Below are 24,185 nucleotides of genomic sequence, written 5' to 3'. Positions count from 1 at the left end.
AAACTTCTGCTATTGCCACCGACACTAAACAAGGTCTCAAAGCACTTCTTACATTCTTCCACTTCAGGCCAAGTAACTCAGTGTTATCCAGTTCATATCATATTATGCAGCAGCACCTGACCCCATCACAGAAATTAAGAACCAGGAGACCTTATTTGCATTATCTAACCTTAAAACAATCTGGCCTGAGTTTAACAGAAATGTGTAAGTACCATCTAAGATCTAATCCAATCTAATCTAAAAATCTAATGTTTTACTTGACCAACCTTCCTTTAAATGACTACACACTTTTAGACTTTTCCATTTTTCCTTGAAACTCATGCTGTAGCAACACAAGGACATTCATTTACAGCTGCTTGCATTGAGGCTGGCACTGTCATAGAATGAAGTTTTCTTTTTTGGGTTTTCTTATTATATGTGTCCTGTACTGAGGGCTATGAATGAGTGCAGCAGCTTCTCAAGATGCACATTTTCACAGATCCCAAGCATAGAGTACTACTAGAGGAATATGATGAATAATCAAGTAGATTAAGTGACCCTAATTGCTTACTTTGACACAAGCAGCAATTAAACAGCTTTTAAAAGCCATCAGGAGCTATCCATAATCTTTTTATTACAGCAAGTGTCCCGGGCTTCCAGTGAGATTTGATTTTTATTAAACAAAATCCTACAAAGTTAATTGGAAGAATCACCTCAGTAACATTCACGTATAATGTAACAAAATAAGCCCTGCAAATACCAGACCCTGTGCAACTGAATGAAGAAAGATTCCCCATATTAATATCCCTGCACCTCACAAGCGTATTTTTTTCCATTCTCTAGGTGAGAAGCTCCTTGTAAGCAGTAACAGCTTCCTCCAATACAGCCTCAAACCCACAGCCACATACAGGCATATTTTTGAGTAATCCTGGTAACTGTTCTGGAGCTTTTCACATGCTTTAATTTAACGATGCGTGTAAAACTTCGCAGGACTCGTGCTGTGATTTAGTCATTTTCTCAAAAATACTTTTTGGTCAAGGGGAAAGCGTTAGAAAAACACTGTGTAAATACTGCAAAATATTGGAAACAGCAAAAGGTTGGGATGGTGGTAAGCTCCCCAGGTACACCCAGCCAATTCCTGAAGTGACTTTAGTATTAACAGGAGAAAATAAACAGCTATACCTCAAACATTACCATTTTTTCCTTTATGGATGACTTTCAGATCTCTTTAAGTAACAAAGCTGTGAAGTGCAATATTCCTAAAAACCATAAGACATCCAGAAGAATGTACTTTTTTGTAGGAGGAACAGGGAGGAGAGCAAACACAGCTACCTGACCTGCCACTTGCTAACATGCTATTGACCTCGGAGAGAAGGGAAATGAGCACTGTACAAGCCAAAGCCACCCAGCAGCTCGTTTGTAGAAATGCTTTATTATCCTTTGCATTCCAACCACAGTCTGCCTGCTTCCTAACGCCACCCAAAGAACCAGTCAGCACTTCCTTCAAGTGCAAGGCAGAAAGCTTCTGGCTCAGCAATCAATCACTGATGCAGAGGAATTGCTCCTCTCCAGCTGGGGAACCCATCCAAAAACTATGAAAAATAATCAGGCTAATTAATTCTTATCTGCAAAGTGCAATTATATAAGTGACCTCAAACAGTTTGAGAAGACACTCATCGACTCACCTGCACTGGAACGGAGTTGCTTTGTGAGTGACCAGAAGGATAACGCCACAGCCCCAAAGCCTCTATGTGTGGTGAGCAACAGCAGACAACGAAAACTCAAATGCCTTGAACAGAGAGCATCCCTTCCACCCTCCCAGGTAATCACTCAGAATGGAGCTCTACATCCCAACACTGCAAAAGGATTTTTAGAAGCTGCAGCAGCAGTGTCTATTAACTGGAAATGCAAACCACCCGTTGCTTTGCAATCCAGCCCTGCATGACACAGACTTTTGCCAAAGAAATAGTTAATCTTCATGCTGCTATTTTATGTTTAAAATTCGACCTGATGATTCAAAAGCATTGAAGTTTTGTTACCCATTTCTAACCAAGAGTTCTACACAATGAAGTCCTGAAGCGTAATCAGGACCAAACCTCATCAGCTGCAGAACTCACTGGATTTAATGTTGATCTTTAGTTACTGCTATGAGTTATGACCCACAATTCTACTGTAAGATTTTTCTCCAAGTTCTTTTGCCTTTTTTCTGCCATGGTATGTTCATCCTATCTCTTTGCTGGATCAAGAAATGTATAGCAACTCTGTTTTAAGTAAACACTTAGTAGTTCCTGTCAAAACACACCTGAGACCAAACTGGCACCTTTTCTACTTCTGCTGTCAGAACAGGTCAGTCCTGTGACATTGACATGAAAAGCATCTTTGTGGCTCCTTAATTCCTTGAGAGCTCCGACTATGTATAGAGTGTTTTCTATGCATACCCAGCAGTATGTATTTGAAGAAAATGATGCAATTTTCCACAAAAACTAAGAACTGCTGGTACTTCCCTTTAGGAGGAACAGCCCCACTAAGACTCATTGAGTATTCACCGTGATTGAATTTTTACTCTTCCTTAATCTCGAGCTGATTTTTTTTTTCAGTCTCCTTTTAGCACCCCAACATCACATACCTTTATGATATGGTATCATAAACAAACTAAATGCTGCAAAAAAAATAAAAAGAAAACCAGAAGACTGAGTTGCCAAGGTCCAGCTTATCTGGCAGAGATGTTTCAGGCACCTGAAGGAGGCAACTGCAGCTGACACCTGGCAGATACAGGGTGGGTCTACAAAAACAGGAATAGGAGTTGTAGTTTGGTTGGCAGAAAAAGGCAGGTCAGAAGTGGAGAGTGTAAGATAGGGTAGACCAATGAATAAATGATTTACATTAATCAAAATCAGACAGGAATTACAGAAATGTGAATTAACTACATGACACAGATAACCAAAGGCAAATAGAATCCAGTATCAAGAGTAAATTAACAAGAATCAATAAGAAAAACAGGCTTTAAAATATTCTTTTCATGACAGAGCCTTCTAATTGAAATCTGTCATTTCAGGAGGAGAGAAATTAAGCTTTTATCAAAATCTGTCTGATTTTGGTTTATTTGTTTTAAAACCAATGCCTTTTCCTCAGCCAACAGAAAGCCAAAAAGAAAGGAACAGTATAAAGTAAAGATATATTTTTCTTTATGTCTGTCTTTGTAATATTTCTTACTCTGTCTGACATAAATACAGAACTAAGCAAACTTCAGAGGAGACTTACCAAGATATTGAGGTATGAAAAACTATTACAGAAACGTTAAGAAATTCCAATTGTTTTCACTAGAAACAAATGTTATTGAAATAATGTAATAAGGCAAAAATAATGTAATAATGTAATAATGTGAGTGTTCCATAAACAGATATTGTAAGATGCCTATAAGGAAACTGGCTGAATTCAAAGCACACAAAGAAAAATCCTATAAGGAATATGATGACAGCAGCACTACTTTTCACATCCATATAAAGTATTTAGCATTGGTATTTTTAATGCATAGCCAAAGCCTGAACAACTTAAAATAGGACATTTTCCATCCCTGTTAGGAATCCTCCAACACAAGAAGCAACCTCTGTTCTCCATTTATACAAAATCCACCAAGAATCAGTTTTGCCCACAACTGCATTTGTAACACTGGCATAAGATGGAGCTGCTTGAGAATGTCCTTCCTGAAGACAGAAACAACACACTGAAGTACATTCAGTCTCACGTTTGACCCAATAGATTTTCTTATTTTCCTAATAAATCTCAAAATATTCAGAATGGTTACCATATTTAATTGTTTTTTCTATGAAACTTCCTTACGTTTACACCTAATCTTCAAAATACAAAGCATTTAAAGATTTGATAAAAGAGAGAAAGTCACACTACAGACTTCTTTCTCGGAAGGGAACACTTGAACAAGAAATAGCTGTTTAAAATTATTTAGGAAAAAAATGTAAACAAATGCTGTGCTGGACAGATAATGTTCGAGTCCTATGCAAATCATAAGGTGTTCAAGCAACCTCCAGAAGGGCAAGGGGAAAATACAAACACTTCTGACAGGACAGACAGGCGTCTTTTCAAGATTCATACTCATGTTAACATGCCATTCAAAACAAAATGGACAGCACAGACATGTCTGATATTACCTTAAAAAAAAAAAAAGAGGCTCAAATATCAATACCAAAGTCCTTTTGACACAGGGTGGAAAGAAAAAAAATCAATTAAAACCATTTATATCTACTGCAAAAATAGAATATTGAGGCAGAAAGGTATCACTCACTTCTACATGTTCACCTGGGTGATAAGTAATAACCACTATAAAATGAGTCCCTTGAGGAAAACAGAACCACACACAAGGGAAAGAGTTCCCTTCAGCAGATATTCAGAATACCAACACAGAGCCACTACAATGCCACGATCAGGAGCAGAAAAATGAAACTGAGTCTCATCAGTCAAAGGCCACCACAGGATTGTGTGAGGAACAGCCAGAAGAGAGTCTGTGACCAGAAGCCACTGACACTCAGAGACAGTAATTACTGACAGATGTTCAACAGAGGAATAAATCTCTCTGCTGAGGGCTTGGGATCTTCAAAGCCCACCTCCTCCACCCCAATTTATTTTGTTAATTGAATTACCCTGTGGTTAATTTAAGATGATATTCTGTTTTCATTTCAGTCTCAGAAAAGGAATGATGCAACAGACTGTATTCCAACCACCAAATAAACAACCCAGCTTGTGATGAGGATGCAAAGTTTCTCACCAGTGTTCCCAAGTGCCATCTATTCCAGTGCATCCTGCAGGGCATTCCTGCTGCAGTGGGAACTGCCTGTTTGGATCATGACAAAACTGAACAGAAGAGGAATGTGGAACAATTTGTTTGTAATTTTTACAGTTGCTACAGTCAGCAACACACAGTTCTTCACTGGCTGTTATTAAATCACTGACTGAGGTGCAAACTGGGACAAGAAATCATAGAATATCCTTAGCTGGAAGGGACCCACAAGGATCATCAAAGTCCAACTCCTGGCCCTGCACAGACACCCCAACAATCCCACTCTGTACATCCCTGAGGGTGTTGCCCAAATGCTCCTGGAGCTCTGGCAGCCTTGGGGATGTGCCCATTGCCTGGGGAGCCTGTTCAGTGCCCCAGCACCCTCTGGGAGGGATAACCTTTTCCTAATCCAACTTTAGCCTCCTCTGAACACGTGTCTCAGAAAAAAAACCCAGAGCAATGCAAGAGGAAAGTCTGCTCAGTAGAAATCATGGAAAGCTACCATAAAGAGAAGCATTTGTATATGTGTAATAAATATACAGACCATAATACTTTAAAATGCACTTGAAGCTTTTCTGAGGATGGATTGCAGCATTAGAGAAAAACAGTAATATGCATCAACTACACAGCAGAGCATACTCCACAGCATCAGCTGTGACTTCAGGACTTTTTTGACTTTTCATAAGCTGTTTATGCCACCTGAAATTCACCAGATAAAAGCTCTGCAGATAAAATCCAGCCACTTGCTAATAGGATCCTTAGACATAAACAAAACTAGAACCTGTGAGTAGAGTTGAAATATTAGTAGGCTGCAGCTCACAAACACATTTCCCTTTCTCCCAAGGACACAAAATTAAAATCAGTCACCTTTCACTCATTACCATTAACGTTTGTGACTCAAAATATTTTTGCAAAACACTATTAAATTTAGAACCTGTCTGTAAATAAAGCAGTTACACAAACCCTGCCCTGCAGACTGCTGTCACTGCCCTGGGGCTGGTCAATGCTGGGAATGACTTGAGAAGCTCAGCTATACAAACCAGCAACTCAACAGCTTAATTAATTAGTGTGTTGGCAAGCTCCAAAGATTCTAATGAATTTTTAACTTTCTACTAATCAGTTTCAAGGGACTATTTGTATTTTCCCCCCATCACATCTCTAATGGCACTTTTCACTCAAACTGCCTTTATTTTACTTAGTAAGGCTGTGCTTTTTCCTCCCCAGAAAGCACTTAGTAAGAAGTTATTTGCAGGAATCAAATTGATCATTGACGTAAGCACAATTCTGCAAACTGACCTGTGACACACCATTCAATGCATTTCTTGTCATATACTGGTACAGAGCCCTCCAGAAATTATTTTATTTGGGGCCAGTCATGGTGTTCCTGCCTGACCTTTTTGTGTGTATTCTACCTTCTGCAGCTTTTAAAAGAAATGTTGCTCAATATAAAGGCATCTTTCTTAATTTCTAAGCCTTTGGCCCACTCTCAGGTTGGACAATCTTTGAAGGCAGCATTTTGAATTGAGTTTGTGTCAGTATGACAACACCCCACGTACAGCAACTGGCAGCACACCAACTCAGAGGCTTTTCAAGTCTCTTATTCTAATAGCCCTAGTAAAACAAAATGTGTTTCTGTAATGTCGAATGATTTATGCATTCTCATTCTTTGACTTCTGCTCCATTTAAATTAGAGAAAAAAAGCAAATACAGGTAAGAACATGCTTCCTATAATTAACACCAGTAACAGTCTTCAATTTCTTCCAGAGATAACATTTTTCATTCAGTTTATCAACTTTTTTTTTTACATCAGACACCTGGGATTCTGTTCGTCTTTACACAAACCCAAACATGTAAATGCAGCTGAAAATCTCACTGCATTAGTTTTCTTCCTTTCTACGAAAAGACTGAAAGGCTATTTTTCCCAATAAAAGAGCTGCAGTAATTATAGAGGCAGGGTTTTAGCACACAAGAGAGGGAGGAAAAACATCACTCACAACTGTAACTGAATAAAACAAGATTAGAATCGATGTTAAGCAGGAGAAAGAACCACTGGACATCCAAAAGAGGAACATTTTTATATCTAATAATACTTTTTCCTTCCAACTCCCAATACAGAATTTTACACACAAAACTTACCCTCTTTGAGAATACCTGGTGTCATCTCACTATTAAATACATCAATACTGCACTGCAGTTTGGAACTTACCTTTGCCATTTTACACCACAAAGGTCTGATATCAAAGTGTAATTAAAATTTGAAACATCTACTAAGTATCCTAACAATCCTTTTCTTCCTCTTAACACCTGTTCATGGGTTGGGTTTTTTTGGGTTTTTTTTTGGTTTTGGTTTCGGGTTTTTTTTGTTTTTGTTTTGTTAGGAAGGGATGACACAGAATAGGCAAATGAAGCAAAAAGTTCCTAAAATCAGCATTCTGGAAGCTCATAATTTTAACTTAAACCTTTAATATCCTATTTCTAATGCTCATTAGGCTTTAAATCTGTCACTGAAAATAGGTATTATTTGCCTAAGATTCCAGAATATCTTGACACAGTAATTTGAATAACTGGATCAGCTTTTTCCTCAGTGCTTCTATACATGACTACAAGGTGAAAAGGTGTTGCACGTCCCAGATCAATGTTTAGCCAACAGTTCAATCCCAAGCTTGCAATGCTAGTGTCATTTCCTGGGCTTGCCACTGGTTCCCAGCCTCACAGCACCTCCCTGGTGCCAGCAGATGCTGGTGTGACTGAGAACAAACCACATGAAAGAAATGACAGAGAAAAAAAAAAAAAAAAGAAAAAAAAGACACCACCCTTCTGAGGGAGGCTTTTTGGGGCCAGGTGAGCTCCTGTAGGCAGGTTACCACATAGACTCACAGAGTGTGGTGCTGTCAGAGGCCATGATGAGACTGAAATGAATGGCCAGGCAAAGGGGAGAGCAGCAGCTGTGTGAGCTGGAACACGAGCCCTGGCCTCCCATTACAGCCCAGAGCCACCGTTACCCTGAATAGCCTGGCAGCCCTGTGCAGCCTGGGAATGGAGGCCTGACAGGAACACTATGCACATTCACTAGAGCATTTTTAGACTTCTATTGGAGATCCTCTTCTAGCTATGGCTTTTGGAGCTTATCCCACCAAAAAAACCCCCAAAAAACCCCAAACCCAAACGTTATTCCTGTATTTCCTATATTTATTTATAATTCATCAATCTTGAAATAAAATTATGCAAATCTTTATCTTAAGACCAGACTTTTTAAAAAAAGCTGATTTAGGACTACTTTAGATATAGGAAGACAACAGCAACATGAATTATAGGAACAGTTATTTTTTCTACATGTTCACAAAACACACCTGCAGCTGCCTTAATTTATAGCAAAGTTCACAACCAAAGCACAACCTAGAGAGGTATTTTTGCTCAAATCTTACCCAAGCTCCTAGCTGTAAGCCCACACAACACACTGAATCAGGATGTTACAGACAAGAATCACTTTCACCTATGAGAATTTTCTACTGCAACCTGTACTTCTATCTGCCCTTCTGGAAAAGAAAAGGAAAGAGAAGTCACTGGGATATATTAAGTATGTTGCACTCTATTATCCCCAAGTAGTTTTATCTAATTGGGAATTTAAACCAGCATAAGAATTATCAGAGCTACTCTGTAGAGACTCAGTTTAACTCATCCCAGATCAACAGCTGAATCACAAGATAAACACTATTGTACCATACTCAAAGCCAGGTTGAGTTTATCCTATGATGGATTTTTTTAACTCAAAAAAATCTACTACAATAGGATTTTATTTTTTGCCACTGAAGATAGCATTTCTTGTCTTAGTGTTATTGTGTTCATTTGAAAAATAGGTCACATCAAAAACTGCTTTCAAATGATTATTTAAACAAAGCTTACAAACACTGGTGAAATTCTGCTGCTGAAATGTCTTCTAATGTCTGCAGCAGGGCTGACCATCCAAGAAGGAGCATATAGGAGAGGAAAGAAATTTGTGCAGAGAACCAGGAAGAACATGGATGAGATTTAACAGATATTCCAAGGATGTGGAGATAAAAAACAGGAATACACACTAACTTCAGTAAAGAATAGGCTATCTTGGAAAACAGTTACTTCTTTTGTAATTTAAAATATCTAAACCATTTTTCTAGGAAAGTTTATGCAGTTTTCCACTTTACCTGACTGAAGCCAAAGAACCAATGTAACTAAGTTATATAGCAACATTTGTCCACACAAGAGACCCTGATTTTTCTGTCTCTGCCTGCTGCATACACATTTACCGAAGTATTTTTGCTACTATAGATAGGAAATGTTTACAAACACCTTACACAATAGTAATCACATAAAAAATTACTTAACAGAATGCCTGTGGTCATCTCACTTTGGACCATGTAATCTCTTAAAGCCAGAGAAAGGAAGATTTTTGCAATACATCTTAAAACATCTCCAGTGCACACACTGTTACCTAGCCCAGACAAAGCTATTCAAATCAGTAATGGTCTGTAGTTGTATTATTTAGGTGTCCACATGAATGTATGTTAAGGGCTCCCATACTGTCAGCTCACATATCTTAAAAGCCATGGATCACAACTTTGGCTACTGCAATAAGAATAAAAAGAAAAATGGAAAAGAGCTATGCAAGATGAAACCATTCTGGATCCTATGTTTTATGAAAAAACTTTCAAAATTCTATAAAATACTCAGGTTTCCAGAAGGCCAAAAGTTACTCAAGGCTCTGAGGAACCTGATCCAAACCTGAAGTCAGCCCTACTTAGAGCAAGGTGGATGAGATGACCTTCAGATGTCCCTTTCAATCCATGTTAATTTGAGATTTCATAAAATAAACTGGAGAGTGGGACCATGTGTGTACATACATATAAACACAAACACTTGCTCTCTTGATTTCTAGATAGCCTGGGCAGTCTCTGGATACAACTACACTGAACACTGCACACAGAGCAAGATTACAAACAGCCATGAATAGAGATGGCTGATTTTGGCATGTTAAATACACATCAGTTTTACACTTAAGCATAATAACTACAGAAGAAAGTATTGTATTGCTCTATGACCTAAGTGAGGTGGTGAAGATGTAAGACTTCTCACACTTATCAGCTCTACCTGATCCCAGAAGTGTCCAATTTATCTGTTGAATCCTCAGCGTCGTGAAAACACGATCCTCACTGCCAGGGCTCTGAGTGCAGTAGTGGTGAGGAACCTCTCTGGAATTATAAATAAAATTAATTGCTTCTGCTGAGACAAGGGAAAAGAGAGGAAGCAGGCTTGTCCTGGCCCAGGTAACCACTCAAACCACAAACAACGCTCAGGCTCACTATTTTTCTCTGACCCACATTTCATTTACATCTCAAACCGAAACTCCACTTCTCCCACCCCTGGAATTCCTCCTTTGATGCATTCTCTTTCCTGCCATCCACTGATCAGTATTTTCAGCAGTGATTCATGAGAACATGCTTAACATGACACACAGATGAAACTCGTTCAGGGTGTCTTGATTTCGAGGCCCAAAAGACTCCTCACTAACAGGCACAGGACATGAAAGCCTCTTGCAGAAGTAATAACAAGCATCCCCACAGATGATAGTATTTCATACTATTAAATCAGACAAATTATCATGGCTTGTAAAAGTCGTATTTCAAACTTATTTCAATTTTACCACCAGATGAAAACCATGATGATCTACCAAACTTGAAGAATTCAGAATAAAACCAGGTTTCTGCATCCCTGTTATATTCTTAAATAATGTGCCTCAGTGCAGCATTCCTCTTGACTGTCTGATCAAGCTTTACAGACCTGTAAGCATTCAGAGGAAAAAAAGACCCAAGGACTTAAATAGCCATTTGAAATGGCAAGAAAGCAGGGCATTGATCATCTGCAAAACTCCTTATTTCACCAAGAAACCTGCAAGGGTTTTTCTAAAGATTTTTTCCTCATGTTTTGTAGGGGTTTTTTACTACAAAGGTAAATCACAATATAAGCCAGACTACCTTTTCCCAGCAAGACACAGGAAGCTTTCAGGTGATACATTATGTGAGTTAAGAGCACAATTGTAGTTACTGTGATTTTAGAAAACAGCTTCTTGTAACGGCAAGGTAATGGAAGATTAAGTCAGTACTATGAAAAACAGTGCATTGTAACTTCAATCCTTTAACTAGTTGTTTGAAATTTAAGTTCAACAGAGAACAGTCCTTATTTGGACGGAAAGTTCCCAGTTTATGTACTTAAACACTCACATTTCAAAACATTTGATAGATCCACAGTTCTAATGCAACCAACTGGCACAGCAAACACAAAACAAACAAAACGAACTTTTGTTTTACTTTACAAAAACAAAACCAAACCATAGTGTTTTTACAACTACTATTTGCCTTTCAGTGTAAATCTCTATAGAAAATTTTCTTATTTAACATTATAGGTTTATGCCCTAAGTATTCAATATTGCCAGGAGCACAACTTACAATTCTGTAATTCTCCTATCTCCAATTTTTAATGTATCATTGGAAGAAGAGGGTAAGTAATTCTTATGGGTTTAGTTCTGACATCTAAACATAGTCAAGTTCCACAATTCCCATGTACCTACAGGAGCAGAAATCCTTACTTAGCCATTTTGACTAAAGTAGAGCCACTGTTCATCATTTTCTTAGCAGAAGAACCTTGTTTCAGAATAAGTTCCAGTCACCACTCTGCTAACTTTACTGGAAAATACCAATGATAATACTCTGCTCTACAGAAGTCAGATATTCAAACGCATATGCTCATATAGCAACCCAAATATATCACCTGTCACACTATTAACATTACAAAAGGCAATTTTTAGAAGTCTAATTTCTCTTGATTTTCCTTCAGCACGAAATGCCAGTCTAATGGGAGGTTTGGGGGACACCTTAGCAAGGTAAGTAAGAATTGTACTATATTCCAGTACTATGAACAAGAATAATCATTCTACCAGTAATTTACACAGTGAGCGCAACTAAACAAATCACGTACTGGCAGTATTAGTCTACTTGTATTACAGTCAGTCATTAAATCATATAAATATTTGCAGTGTGCATTTAAAAAGGTTCAAGAACCAGGTTGAACTGGCTGAGAATATGGTGCAGTTGCATTCTTCTGATCTTGAAGACTTTGGAGGAAAATGTAACTGAAGGCTGAGTCCTCCTCCCTTCTCACTGTAAAAACACTGACAATTGAAAATCTGAGTGCACTGAAAGACACTTCAGTGAGAATAAGTATCACCAGTCATACTACTTCTGTGAGCCAAACTGAGTTATTTACATGAATGAATGTTTGGTAGTCAAAGAAAAATTTGAAAGGTACAGAGCAAAGAGAGAACACAATTGCAGAGGAAGTGGCATTTTCATTCTGAGAAAGCCTCAACAAACTACCTTCTCAACTTTTTTTTTTTTTAGATCTGTGCAACATTTGAAGAAAAATCTATTGTTCATGAAGCAACATTGAATCTGGATACTTGAAAAGTATCAACAGAAAATTTAAGAGAAACAGCAGTTTCTTACAGTTAGTGAAGTAGCTCATTTAAAAAACTGAATGCAGGCTATGGTGACCTTATTAGGGGAATTTCTCCCCACAGAGAGGCTGTTCTAGCCTAAGTTGCTGGGAAAGCCCAGCTGGCTTGAATACTGTAATATCAAGACCTGAAAGCTTATGCAAGTGTGTGGTTAAAGAAAAAAAATAGTTAAAATCAGAAGACTGGAAGTTTCTGTGCTTCTGGCAACCATACACTGAATACAATCATTCTAACCTCAGCTTCTCGGTTAAAAACTTTAAAACTTCCAGGATTACTCATACTTGGTAACTACAAAACAGATTCAGAACTGCCAACACTTTTCTGTACAACTTCAGTTACTGAAAGTACTCCACTTATTTCATCTCTGTTACAGAAGAAAATAATTAAGATGCATCAAGTATCAGCTCATGTATCAGCTTTCGTAGTATCAGAAACCAAAGCAAGAGATCAAACAATTCAATCACAAAAGATATTTAGATAAGCACCAGAATAGCTGATCTCAACTACTCATTTGTTCAAAGGCACCAACAAAACACAATCAGTAGTCCAGCATTTTTATCCCTTATTTTTCAGGGCATCAATAAATGGCACAAATGCCTTCCAATATATGGGACATGTTGAATTTGTCCACTAGAAAAGCATTCCAAGAAACACAATCAGATGGAAGCACACTTGATGCTGCAACTGACACTAGAATATTGTTTCTATCTTAACCCTTTTGAGTTTTAAATAAAATGTAAGGAACTTAGTCATTAACATAAGCTACAAAAACTTACTAAATTCTGACTTTGAGAAATACCATGAGATTTTTGCTTGTCCTTTCTTGCTGCCCCTCAGAGAACTACATAGGGACTCTCACAGGGAACTAATTCGCTCCACACACTTTATTAACATTAACATAACACAATAAAACTTTAGGTAATTAAGTTTAATGTGCTGTTCAACACATAACATGGAATTTCATACAACTTACAGTAATTCTTTACAGTTCACAATAACCTCACAGCAAAATCAAAATGGACTAAAACCTGTCCCGGATATTGTTATGCAAGAGCTTGACTTTCTTCTTGCTGCTCACCCTGAAAAGCAACACAATAAGAACAGTTACAATATGACATGCAAATACCTAAACATAAAATAAGTTTACATTGTTTCACTGAGTATGTCTAGGCAAGTGCATTCCCATAATACAATCTTCTAACTCAGAAACAAGAGAAAATATCACAATAAGTGAATTTGTGCTTTTGTATATGCAATACATGAGATGTTGGTCTCTTCATATGTTTTTATGACATTTAAACAGAGATTTCACTATAGGGAAATACAGATCAACATTCAGCATTACAATAAAGTAAATTATTTGTCTTAGACTAACCACTCAATTTTCTGTAAGGAAAAGCTGTGTTACAGTCACTTTGAAAAATTTGTTTTTTAAAAAATTTTAAAATTTTAAAAAATTAAAAACTTTGAAAAATTTTCTTTTTTAAACTAAAGAATAGTTTATTGTCTGCTTTGACAGTTTCATACTGGTTGTATGGAAACCAGAAAAAGACTTTTAAGCTGGTTTGGTTTAATTCCAAATGTTAAAGTTAGAAGTTCATCACAGAAGAAGCACTGGAGAAGGACTGAATGTCTTCAGGAGCATTACTAGATGTGGGTTGGTAACCCTTCCCTTTGGCTCTGCCCTGTTAATGCCACTTTAAATCAGAATTTCTGTACATTCTTTCCTTCCTGTTGTATCAACATGCCAACTCTTCACAATAGTCACAACTCAAAAAGCCATACGATTTCACCTGGCAAGAATCTTGAAGTCACTTGATTCCTTCACTATTTTTCCATCAACTTAATTCTCTACAATAACAGCAACTGCTGAAAGGCAATGTCATCAGGCAAGACTCCAAAACCAAGCCAGAAACCAAACATTAAACCACTGAATTTAAGTGTTCTTCCTCCACAGCCTTTGATGTGTGCAGTTCCTTAATAGTGTTTAGCCAACCTAAACCTAGACTCAATAGTAAAAAGCCTAGAACACAACAGCTGCTTTATGGTTATTAATTCTCAATGTGCTAATAAAGCACCTACAACAAGACCTTGCTCTTTTCCTGACTCTTACAAGCACAGAATGAAAAGACATATTTGGTAAACCCCAAAACAGTAACAGTCACAGGAAAACATGACACCCAAGTGCCTGGAAAGCAGGAAATACCTGCCTGCATTGCCTTCCTTCAAAAGGAAGTGCAGTACCACACCTTTAAAAACAAGAAAAAAGTATGCATTAACATAAGCACCATTCCTTTCTGAAGAAAACTCAGTATTTGCTATTTGCCCAGATTTCTAAAAACACTGAGTTAGCAATTGAGTTTGGTCTTACTTTTAAGATCCAAGTTCAGCTAACAACAGGACTTTGGGCAACTGACTTGACCCCTCTATGGACATCCCACAGTCAGTAAAAACCTCAGTGACATCATCACACTCCTCCCCTGCGAGTAAAAAACAAACCACTGATGTGTTACCTGATAACTGAGTGTTACCACTGATGTGGTGTTCAGACACTGAAACACAAATAATTTTCCTCATAGTGAGGTTATACAACTACTCCTGGTAGGTAAATATTCCCTGGAATAACACAGCATGCCCTAGGGTGCCTGTCTCGTTAAACCCCCTTATTTTTGAGTGTCCTTGTCCTTAGGCAGCGGTTGTTCCTTAGCCTTGTAAAATTACCTCGGTGTACATGCCTGAGCATTTGTCCAGCATTTTACATACTTGGTGAGATTTAGCATGTTCACATTGATCTCATGAGACTGTTCCAAAGCCTCACTGCCCTACCTTTTAGGGCAACAAAGCTGTTTTCATACCAGGCAATTTTTCACAGCATTTCTCACATCTCAGAAAGTCAAAATAAGCAATCAATTAAAAACAAACCCCCTGTCTCACCTGTATTAAATCAGTCCCAGGAATTCAGTTACTGCTGCACTCCAAACTAAAATTATATTGCCAGAGAAAAATGCTATTTTGAAGAATGTATTTCAATTTTCCAGCTTCATCAGCACTGGTATTTATTTTCTCCTGACCTAGCTTCCAAGGATTCTTCTCTGCTATTGAATTGCTTTCGGAACCCCAACTTGTTCACCTACTAAAATCAAAAGTAAGAACAATTAGGAAAGTCACAAGCAAACCCACAGTGGATGACAAGAATCAGACAAACATGGTATTTGACATACTTCACCATATTAGCGAGGGGTTTGGACACATCATGCAATGCCAATGCAATGTCCTATGGTCTCTGTGTCTCCCTGTACATATTAAAAGATACAGTTTTTTAAAGGTCAGAAAACTAACACATGGATGAATTATTCAGTAACACTGTTGTGGATAATCAAAACCTAAAAAAAAGTAATGGACAAGCATACCTATTGGAGGCTCCTCTGATCTCAAGTGGGAATGCCCCAGTTACTGAAGACACTGCAGTAACAGACACCAGCAGTCGATGGTGGGGTTGCCTCGCTGAGCACGGCACTATTTTTAGATAGTTTAACACATCACTTGGTGTGTAACATCACTCAGTCAACAATGAAATATTTTTCTTTTGAGAAAGGTTAAAGCACACGCAGTTGCACTTGTCTGGACACTGTACTACTGTAAAAGCCTAACTCCTGACAGGGTACAGGTTAAGTACTGGCTATTTCCTTGTTCACTCACTTGAACCTCACACACAATTAAGGAAAGCAGTCATGGGGTTTGCTGCTTGTACTCTTACGGGTTTTACAACTTTTCCAGTATCTCCTACAGATTCTTGCCTCAGAAGGACTGGACCATCTATTATGTACCAACATGCTTTTAGGTAATGAAGCACAGCATGAATTATATGAGTTTCTAATAAACAAAATTAAGTGTGATAATAAAATCAATTCAAAATACTTTCAAATGCAAAACATGCAAAAAAACCACAGTATCACTAACGTGTCATCTGCCCTTGTCAACGTGCAGTCCCCTGGTAGCTCTCGCTCCTCTTTCACAGTTACAATTCTCACATCTCCGAATCCAGAACAAGCAGATTCTTTCAGCAGCTGGTCATCATTGTCATACCTGAAAATACAACCCAAGTTGTTAACTGAAACATTTCCATTGCAAAAAGGTTCTGCTTCTGTTTCATCTCCACTAGTGTCATGCACTCAACTATACAAACAAGAAAAACAAAGACCAAAAATCTTTTACAAAGAATATTCAAAATGTTCAATTTAACTAAAATTAGCTGTATATTTTCCTTTTGTTTATATAACTTTAACCCCATTCGTTTTAAATGTCAGCTACAGTCTTTCAAGAGGTACCAAGAAAAACACTTCATCCACCCTTCCCAAGAAAGGACAGTACTAACGTTCCATCTGCTGCTATTAAAGAAGTGCTGGTTGACAGTGCTCTTTCTTCTTTCATAGTGATCCTTCTCACACCCTCAGAGAGGGGACAGAGAGAAGCTTTTGACAATGGGTCATAGCTGTCATACCTAGAAAGAAAATACACAACTGGTATCAACACCCAGAATTACCTACTTGGTATTAGCAAACAGAGGAGTATTGTGACAATCTACTCACAAGTCCAGTAAAAACCCTGCGACTTCTGCATCGTTTCTGAAATCCAGCTTTTCTTTAAGTGTCAGCCACCGGTCAATGTGATTTCCCACGTAAATCCTTGTTTTCCCCCTTCTTTTATCAAGACTTTGCTTTCTCTTTTTCTTTTCCAGAAAAGACAACACTGGGGGCCTTCCACACCTCTTTGCTGGCAGGGACATGGTGAGCCTGGAAATAAAGGAGAGGCTTTAGTGAGAGGCAGCTCAGAACACCAGGTGGTACCTCAGCGTCCCAAGCCAGCTCGGCGGGGACTGATGGCAGAACACCTTTGGCTGCTCGGAAGTCAAGCATTCGCTGCAGCCCTGAACCGGCGGCTCCCGACCCGCGCCCGCCCCCGGGGCTTCCCCTCTCCGCGGCAGCGGCGGCTGAGAACGGGGCTGCTTCCCGTCGGAACACGGTGAAGGGCTGTGGGGCAGCCCCTCACACCGCTCCTGAGGGTATCGGGGGACATTCCCCCCTCACACCGCTCCTGAGGGTATCGGGGGACATTCCCCCCTCACACCGCTCCTGAGGGTATCGGGGGACATTCCCCCCTCACACCGCTCCTGAGGGTATCGGGGGACATTCCCCCCTCACACCGCTCCTGAGGGTATCGGGGGACATTCCCCCCTCACACCGCTCCTGAGGCGATGGGGACATTTCCCCCTCACACCGCTCCTGAGGGAATGAGGGACATTCCCCCTCACACCGCTCCTGAGGGGATGGGGGACATTTCCCCCTCACACCGCTCCTGAGGGTATCGGGGGACATTTCCCCCTCACACCGCTCCTGAGGGTATCGGGGGACATTTCCCCCTCACACCGCTCCTGAGGGTATCGGGGGACATTTCCCCCTCACACCGCTCCTGAGGGTATGGGGACATTCCCCCTCACACCGCTCCTGAGGGGATGTTTTGTTTGGCGATGGGGACATTTCCCCCTCACACCGCTCCTGAGGCGATGGGGACATTCCCCCTCACACCGCTCCTGAAGGAACAAGGGACATTCCCGCCTCACATCGCTCCTGAGGGGATGAGGGACATTCCCCCTCACACCGCTCCTGAGGGGATGGGGGACATTCCCGCCTCACACCGCTCCTGCGATGGGGGCACAACACACATTCCGGCCTCACGCCGCTCTTGGGACACAGACACACACACGCACACTCCCACCTCATGCCACCCCTGAGCACAAGCCCACCTCACACCGCCCGAGGGGGGACAAGCCCCTCACACCACCCCTGAGGGGGACGCCCTTTCCCCGCCGCCCCCAGAGCCCCCGCAGCCCCTCACACGGTGCCCGGTGTCTCGCTCGGGGTCGGTGGGTCGATCAGCTCCTCTCCCACCGCCGGCAGCGACCGAGATAAACAAGGCGCACGTGACCGGCGGCGCGCGCTGATGGCGCGAAGATGACGTGAGGGCGGGGAGGGCTCGGCTCCGGTTTAAGGAAAATGGCTAAAAAAAAAGCGTTTAAGTGTTAAAACTTACCGCCAATGCAGTGAGGGAATAGGCGGTGGCTCTTATTTAAAGAGTTCTCAGCATATCACTGAAGCTCGGAGAAAGAGGTAACCCGATATGTTTTTTAATATGTGTTTAATAGCAAACTTCAGTTTATTGTGTTATGCACAATAAAAAACATACCGTTTTCCCAAGTAGCAACTCCCAGGAAGAACTCCCAAAATACTATGTGGTTATCTCACCTTCTGCAAGGCTAGAATCAGACACAAAACTAGAATTTTTCTCTGAAGAGCAAAAAATGTTTTAAATGCTACCTGTCTGTTAAAATGCTAAATCAGTGACACGGAGAGAGAAATGCAATGAGAATTTGGAATCCCTGTTGTCACAGTGTGTTCTAAGAGTGACATGGACATAGCCTGCGTTTTTAAATAAATAACTAAAAACTCAGACCAGGTTAGCAATATTTATGGATAATTTTATCTAACCAAGAAAGGGACACCTGCTGATTTATTTTTTATAAATTCTACTGTCAGCTTTAGTAGAGTCACAGTAACAAGTCAAACAAGTTGGCTCAAGAACTAGTAGATGGCTGATGGCTTGTAAAAGTATTTATTTGCATTTTCTGAATCAGCTGAATAACCAAAACAATTATTTTTGTTTCTTGTCCAACGTTTACATAACTTGAAAATAAAGAACTGAAGAAAAGAACCATCACTTCCTGAAATCTATTTCACTTTTATCATTTACAGCTTTAGCCTGTGAGCCGATTTTCATAGTACATTTTACTGTGAGTTAACAGAGAAGAAAATTTTATAGGAATTACTGTATCTTATGAATAGTTTTGCTCAAAATAGGCCAAATTCTTAATGATACATATATATAAAGATAATCAGTTGCACTTCACCCATTTAATGTAAATATAATTTCTCATAATTCACCATTATTTCTGTAAAATACCTACTTGGTTATATTGTTTCCAGGTAAATTTTAGAGGATTTTCATATCACTATTTTAGAGGATTTTCATATTTAGTTCTGGTTGCCTTCACAGATATAGTTACTGTTTGTATAAATAGATTCACATTCCAAGGAACAGAACTGTCTTAACACCTAAACCTGATGGGTGTTTAAGGTCCCTGTTTATACTGAAATTGCAAAGCTGCTGGGAGAAGCAAGAGGGTACAAACAACATTTCTTTCTACCAAATAATTTGGAAACAAAAGCAGTTATGCAGCAACTCACTTTTTATGCCAACTAAGTTGAGCAAGCTCCTGCTGTTACGCATGCTAGTAAAGTTAAAAATAGGATGTAAAAACAGAGGTCAGTGTCAGTGTCCTCAAAAATTAATTAGAACATAAGAAAAAAGATTCAAAGCGGTTAAGTTAATGTATATTTCTCATATTTGTGAGGGTTTTTTTCCTGTTCATCTCATTAGGATCTGCCAGCCAGTGTTCATTTCAGCTGCTTGAGCTGATCCTGTCTGTGTGACAGACACAGCAAGGGAATGCTTTCAATGCCACCAATACTTGCATTAATGTTGGTTTTACCATTTGGACATCCATCCCTGTCAGCAAGGTGAATATTTCACCCCTGAGCAGTTTCAGCAGGTCCCAAAATGAACAGCATTCCTGGTACAAGGAGGTGTGTCTTACAAAGCAGCAGCTGCTAGTCAGGAATGAAATCCCAAAGCCAATGCCCCAGGCCCACCACAGGTTGAGGTTTGTTTTCCACACTAATGCACAGGTATGGGACTCAGGGCACCAGGTGCAGAAGCTGCCTCCTCCCAGTTCCAAACTGCAGCCATGCAGGAAGGAATTTCAGTGGTTTATGTAGTTTATATAGAGAGAGAGGTTTGTATGGCAGCCTTGCAGCTACATGACTTTAACTCACTCTCTCCTTTTCCATCAGTTGAGAATGCTGGCTGTTCTATCACCTTTGTGCTGATGAATATTTCACTGTGCTTCAGTAGTTTCCAGAGCAAACATCTCGTTTAGGTCCCAGCTGTAAGCATGGCAATAATGCACCTTACAAACCCCAGAAGCCTTTTGCCTCCTGAAGGGTAATTTTGATTTCCAAATGCCCTGTGTTGCTACAAGAACTGTCAGTCAACTCAGCAGCATGTTTAAGTACCCCATTTATCTTGTGTTTTATGTGTGTTTGTGAGACAGGATTGAGAAACTGCTCCCTGGAAAAGCCAATGCAAACTTTTTCATGGAATAATTAATGTATCTGTGTAATAGAATAAAACCCATGTGGAGACCTGTTGATCTAGCCAAGTAGCCTGTTCCCAGAATGCATGGGAAGCTCAGACCTTTCACTGGGTGTTCTCCCAGGCTCCAGTTATCCATGATTTAAGGACTTGGAAGATGAAGGTGAATCCAAACCATTACATTAAGCAGGTGTGGGAAGACCTACACCCCAGGAGCAGAATCCCTTTGAGATCCCTCTTAATATTTTGGACTTCCTAATGTCCTGCTGCAGGGAGTCTTCACTTTGCTTTTTGCATTTGTTACATAATTGTTATTTCTAGACAAAAAGGGAGTTATGGCACTGGCACAAAGCCATTTATTTCCATGTTCCAGTGCAATATTGATACCGCATTAGAAGACACAGCACAGCAGTGACCTGAATCAGCCCCACAAAGACCATCTCTCATTTTGTAACCAGTCTGTTTCTAACCCAAAACAGAATCAAAGCAACTATTTAATAAACAGAAATAAGAATAAAGCTGAAAACCGAAAACCACAGGGTTTATCAGCACATGATTCATTCCAACAGTAGACTTTGCTTGTGTTAAGTCCTTAGTGCTTAAAGAGCACCTCAAAATCAGAACACTTCAAGAACAGAATATAAATGATAAATAGACAGTTTAAGGGGGAGACTTTAAGAGACCACAGTAATTTCCAAACTGAGCTCTTAGTCATTTGGGCCTTCATGATACAACACAGGAATACTTTAAGAAGTTTTAAGAAACACAAATTCAAGACCTGCATTCTTACTGCACCTTGGGCAGTGTAATCCATGTAATACCAAAGTAGAATTCCTCACATTTATTGTTTACTGCTGTGGTTAGATGATTCATTGCATTTAAATTCTTAAATTCACATGAGCTTCATAACTTCATTCTTTTATCTGTTATCACCATATCTGACAAGATTAATAATTTTTATCTTAAAAAGAAACTGAATTATGCTGTGTGGTACCTAACATGCAATAAAACTTTCATGCAGAAAACAAGAAGTAAAAAAAAAAAAAAGGAAGCCAATCAAACCAAGAAGCTGAAGCATTTTTACTACAGAAAAATGGCATCTCTAACAATATATTTGTTTCGTGTTTCCTATTTTTACTTTCTCCCCCTCACCATCTGCCTCTTTCAAAAAGCATCCACCTCATTTAGCTTCACTCACCCCATCACAGGATTCAGGCTGAATAAAAACAAAATTCCTAATGCCAAAGCCAAAAAAAGCACTACCTCTTCATAAAAGACCTTCCAAAAATAAGTCTCCTTTTTCTGACAGTAGCTGTAGATCCTTAAGAGAAGCAATCCATATTGATTCAGTGCTTTGCTACACACCCTCTAGACAAAGGAACTTGAGCTTTTTGGCCCCTGGTTACTCTGGGTTGTACTTGTGCCTTCAGTCCTGCTCTTTTTGCCAAATCTTCCCCTGTTCTTTTGGCAGCCAGCACTGAATACTACAAGAGTGAGATCCTGTAGTGTGCAGAAAGAAGGTGAATTACAGAACATGCAGTTCTTGAGCAAGAACTGTTGCTTCTGTCATGGAAGCACCTAAGCAGTGCCCAGGGGGTTTGCTGTTCTGTGGAGCAGAGTCCCTCTGCTTTGCTTAAGACACCCTGCGTGAAAATAAAACCATCTTGGGGAGACAATCCTCAGAAGGAAAAAGTGAGAAATAGAGAATGCCCATCATTGACATGTGTGCCATGCAGTGGTCAGCGAGCTTGGGAGGTTGCCAGAGGGGGCTCACAGGATCCCAGAATCAATTACATTGGTAAATCCTCTGAGATAATCGATTCCAATGATGACCAAACACCACCATGTCAGCCAGACCATGGCATTGAGTGCAATGTCCAGCCGTTTCCTGAACACCTCCAGGGATGGTGACTCCCCCCTGGGCAGCCCGTTCTAATGTTTAATCACCCTTTTCACGAAGAAAACCTTCCTGATGTGCAACCTAAACCTCCACTGGTGCAGTTTCCTCTCATCCTATCGCTGTTACCTGAGCGCGGAGCCTGACTCTCACCTGTGAGGTACAGTGGGTGAGAAGATCACCTCTGAGCTTCCCCTTCCAGGGTTTGCAGGGCTGGGTGCGAGAAAAAAAATATGGAACGCTTCACGAATTTGCGTGTCATCCTTGCGCAGGGGCCATGCTAATCTTCTCTGTATCGTTCCAATTTTAGTATATGTGCTGCCGAAGCGAGCACGAATTTTCATCCTTGGCCGCTGGTATTTATAGCTCCAGAATGCGAGTTCCGCAAGGTCAGGGTGACCTGGGGTGCGATAAGCCGGCCCTGCTGGTGGCAGCAGGAGTCGTGCACAGCATCTCGGCGGTACCGAGGGTCTGGCGGGCAGGCGACAGTGGAGGGTGGGGGAAGAAAGACTCCAAATCCGGCATAAGACGAGTTATGCAAATAGACCCTCTGTATGCAAATACGCGCAAAGCACTGTGGGGCGGGGCGGTACCGGGGGCTCTTCACGGGCCGTTAGGTATCGATAGCGCTGGACAGACTGCAGGGCGACGTTGGGCTCTGCGCAGCTGGGCTTGGGGCACTTTCCTGTGCTGACGCGTCGGTGGTTTGTACCTAAATTAGTTAATCTTGGCGATATGCGGGGAGTTCAAGCCATTTGTTGTTTCACAGAATCGCAGAACCGTTCGGGTTTGAAGGGCCCTCTGGAGATCAGGCAGTCCATCTCCCTAGCAAGTGTGGGTCATCTGGGGCGGGTGGCACACGAACGAGACGGGTTTGAGTGTCTTCAGAGAGGGAGACTCCGCTCCCTGGGCAGCCCTTCAGTGCTCTGCCACCCTCGGTGTGAAGTGAAACTCCTTGTGTTTTAGTTAATGACCATGAGTCGTGATGTAATCGGGTGTACCTGCGGCACACGGCGGCTGGAGCGGGACCCCGTGGCAGCGGGGACAGAGGGGACACGGCCGTACAGCACAGTGGGCAGGGCGACGATCGCGTAGTGCTACCGTTTCTAAGGTGGGGCCGACAGAGTGTATGTCAGGAGCAGCAGAGTGGCGCAGCGGAAGCGTGCTGGGCCCATAACCCAGAGGTCGATGGATCGAAACCATCCTCTGCTAGCACAATTGTTTTCGGTTTTTTCTCCGCTCGTCTCACCTAACAGTGCCCGGCGGCTCCGTCCTTTCTGCTGGTTATTTTTGGCTGTGGGGAGCAGTGGTGTTGCTGGTGGGAGGACAGTTGTTTTTCCTAAACAATCTTTTAACGGGTGTGAGTAAAGGACGGACAGCACAGCAGTGTGAAGCCTACAGCCTTTCTTCTGGTGCGATTTGAAGGTTTCATAGAATCACGGGGTGGTTTGGGTTGGAAGGGACCCTTCAAGGCCATTTAGTGCCACCCCCTGCCATGGTCAGGGACAGACCGGGTTGCTCAGAGCCCCGTCCAACCTGCCTTTGGATGTTTCCAGGGATGGGGCATCCACTACCTCTCTGGGCACCCAGTGCCAGTGCCTCAGTACCCTCGGGGTAAAGAGTTTCTTCTTTATCCTTCTTATAAGCTCCCTTATATATTGAAAGGTCACAAGGTTCCCCTGGAGCTTCCTTTCCTCCGGGCT

The 24,185-nt window shown here is 40.8% G+C and overlaps 1 protein-coding gene and 2 non-coding genes across 3 annotated transcripts; 1 reads left to right on the top strand and 2 right to left on the bottom strand.

Annotated features, from left to right (window-relative positions):
* Positions 1-13,230: 13,230 nt before the first annotated feature.
* LOC146429649 (uncharacterized) lies at positions 13,231-23,685 on the bottom strand. The gene is made up of 10 exons (XM_085078052.1): positions 23,484-23,685; positions 23,047-23,194; positions 22,730-22,953; positions 18,213-18,354; positions 16,907-17,110; positions 16,693-16,818; positions 16,278-16,403; positions 15,539-15,610; positions 15,252-15,447; positions 13,231-13,396 (listed from the first exon to the last, which is right to left on the bottom strand). Exons 1-8 carry the CDS (start codon positions 23,683-23,685, stop codon positions 15,592-15,594), a joined length of 1,191 nt encoding a protein of 396 aa, XP_084934178.1. The 3' UTR covers positions 13,231-13,396; positions 15,252-15,447; positions 15,539-15,591.
* Positions 22,710-22,816, bottom strand: LOC146429650 (U6 spliceosomal RNA). Its single transcript, XR_014855683.1, has one exon. It is a non-coding gene; the product is annotated as a U6 spliceosomal RNA (small nuclear RNA).
* TRNAM-CAU (transfer RNA methionine (anticodon CAU)) lies at positions 23,623-23,694 on the top strand. Its single transcript has one exon. It is a non-coding gene; the product is annotated as a tRNA-Met (tRNA).
* The last annotated feature ends 491 nt before the right edge of the window (positions 23,695-24,185 follow it).

This window comes from Lichenostomus cassidix, chromosome 18 (genome assembly GCF_008360975.1).
Source record: "Lichenostomus cassidix isolate B80296 chromosome 18, HeHo_3.0, whole genome shotgun sequence".
NCBI classification, from domain to species: Eukaryota; Metazoa; Chordata; class Aves; order Passeriformes; family Meliphagidae; genus Lichenostomus; species Lichenostomus cassidix.
This window is presented reverse-complemented; position numbering and strand designations above follow the sequence as displayed.

Bases quoted from the DNA above. Each gene is read 5' to 3' on its own strand.
- LOC146429649 (XM_085078052.1), bottom strand. From the start codon at position 23,685: ATGGTTTCGATCCATCGACCTCTGGGTTATGGGCCCAGCACGCTTCCG. The intron at 22,954-23,046 runs GTATTTGCATAC...CCTGCCCGCCAG, and splicing joins CGCCCCACAGTGCTTTGCGC to ACCCTCGGTACCGCCGAGAT. The intron at 16,819-16,906 runs GTGAGTAGATTG...TTTTCTTTCTAG, and splicing joins GCAGGGTTTTTACTGGACTT to GTATGACAGCTATGACCCAT.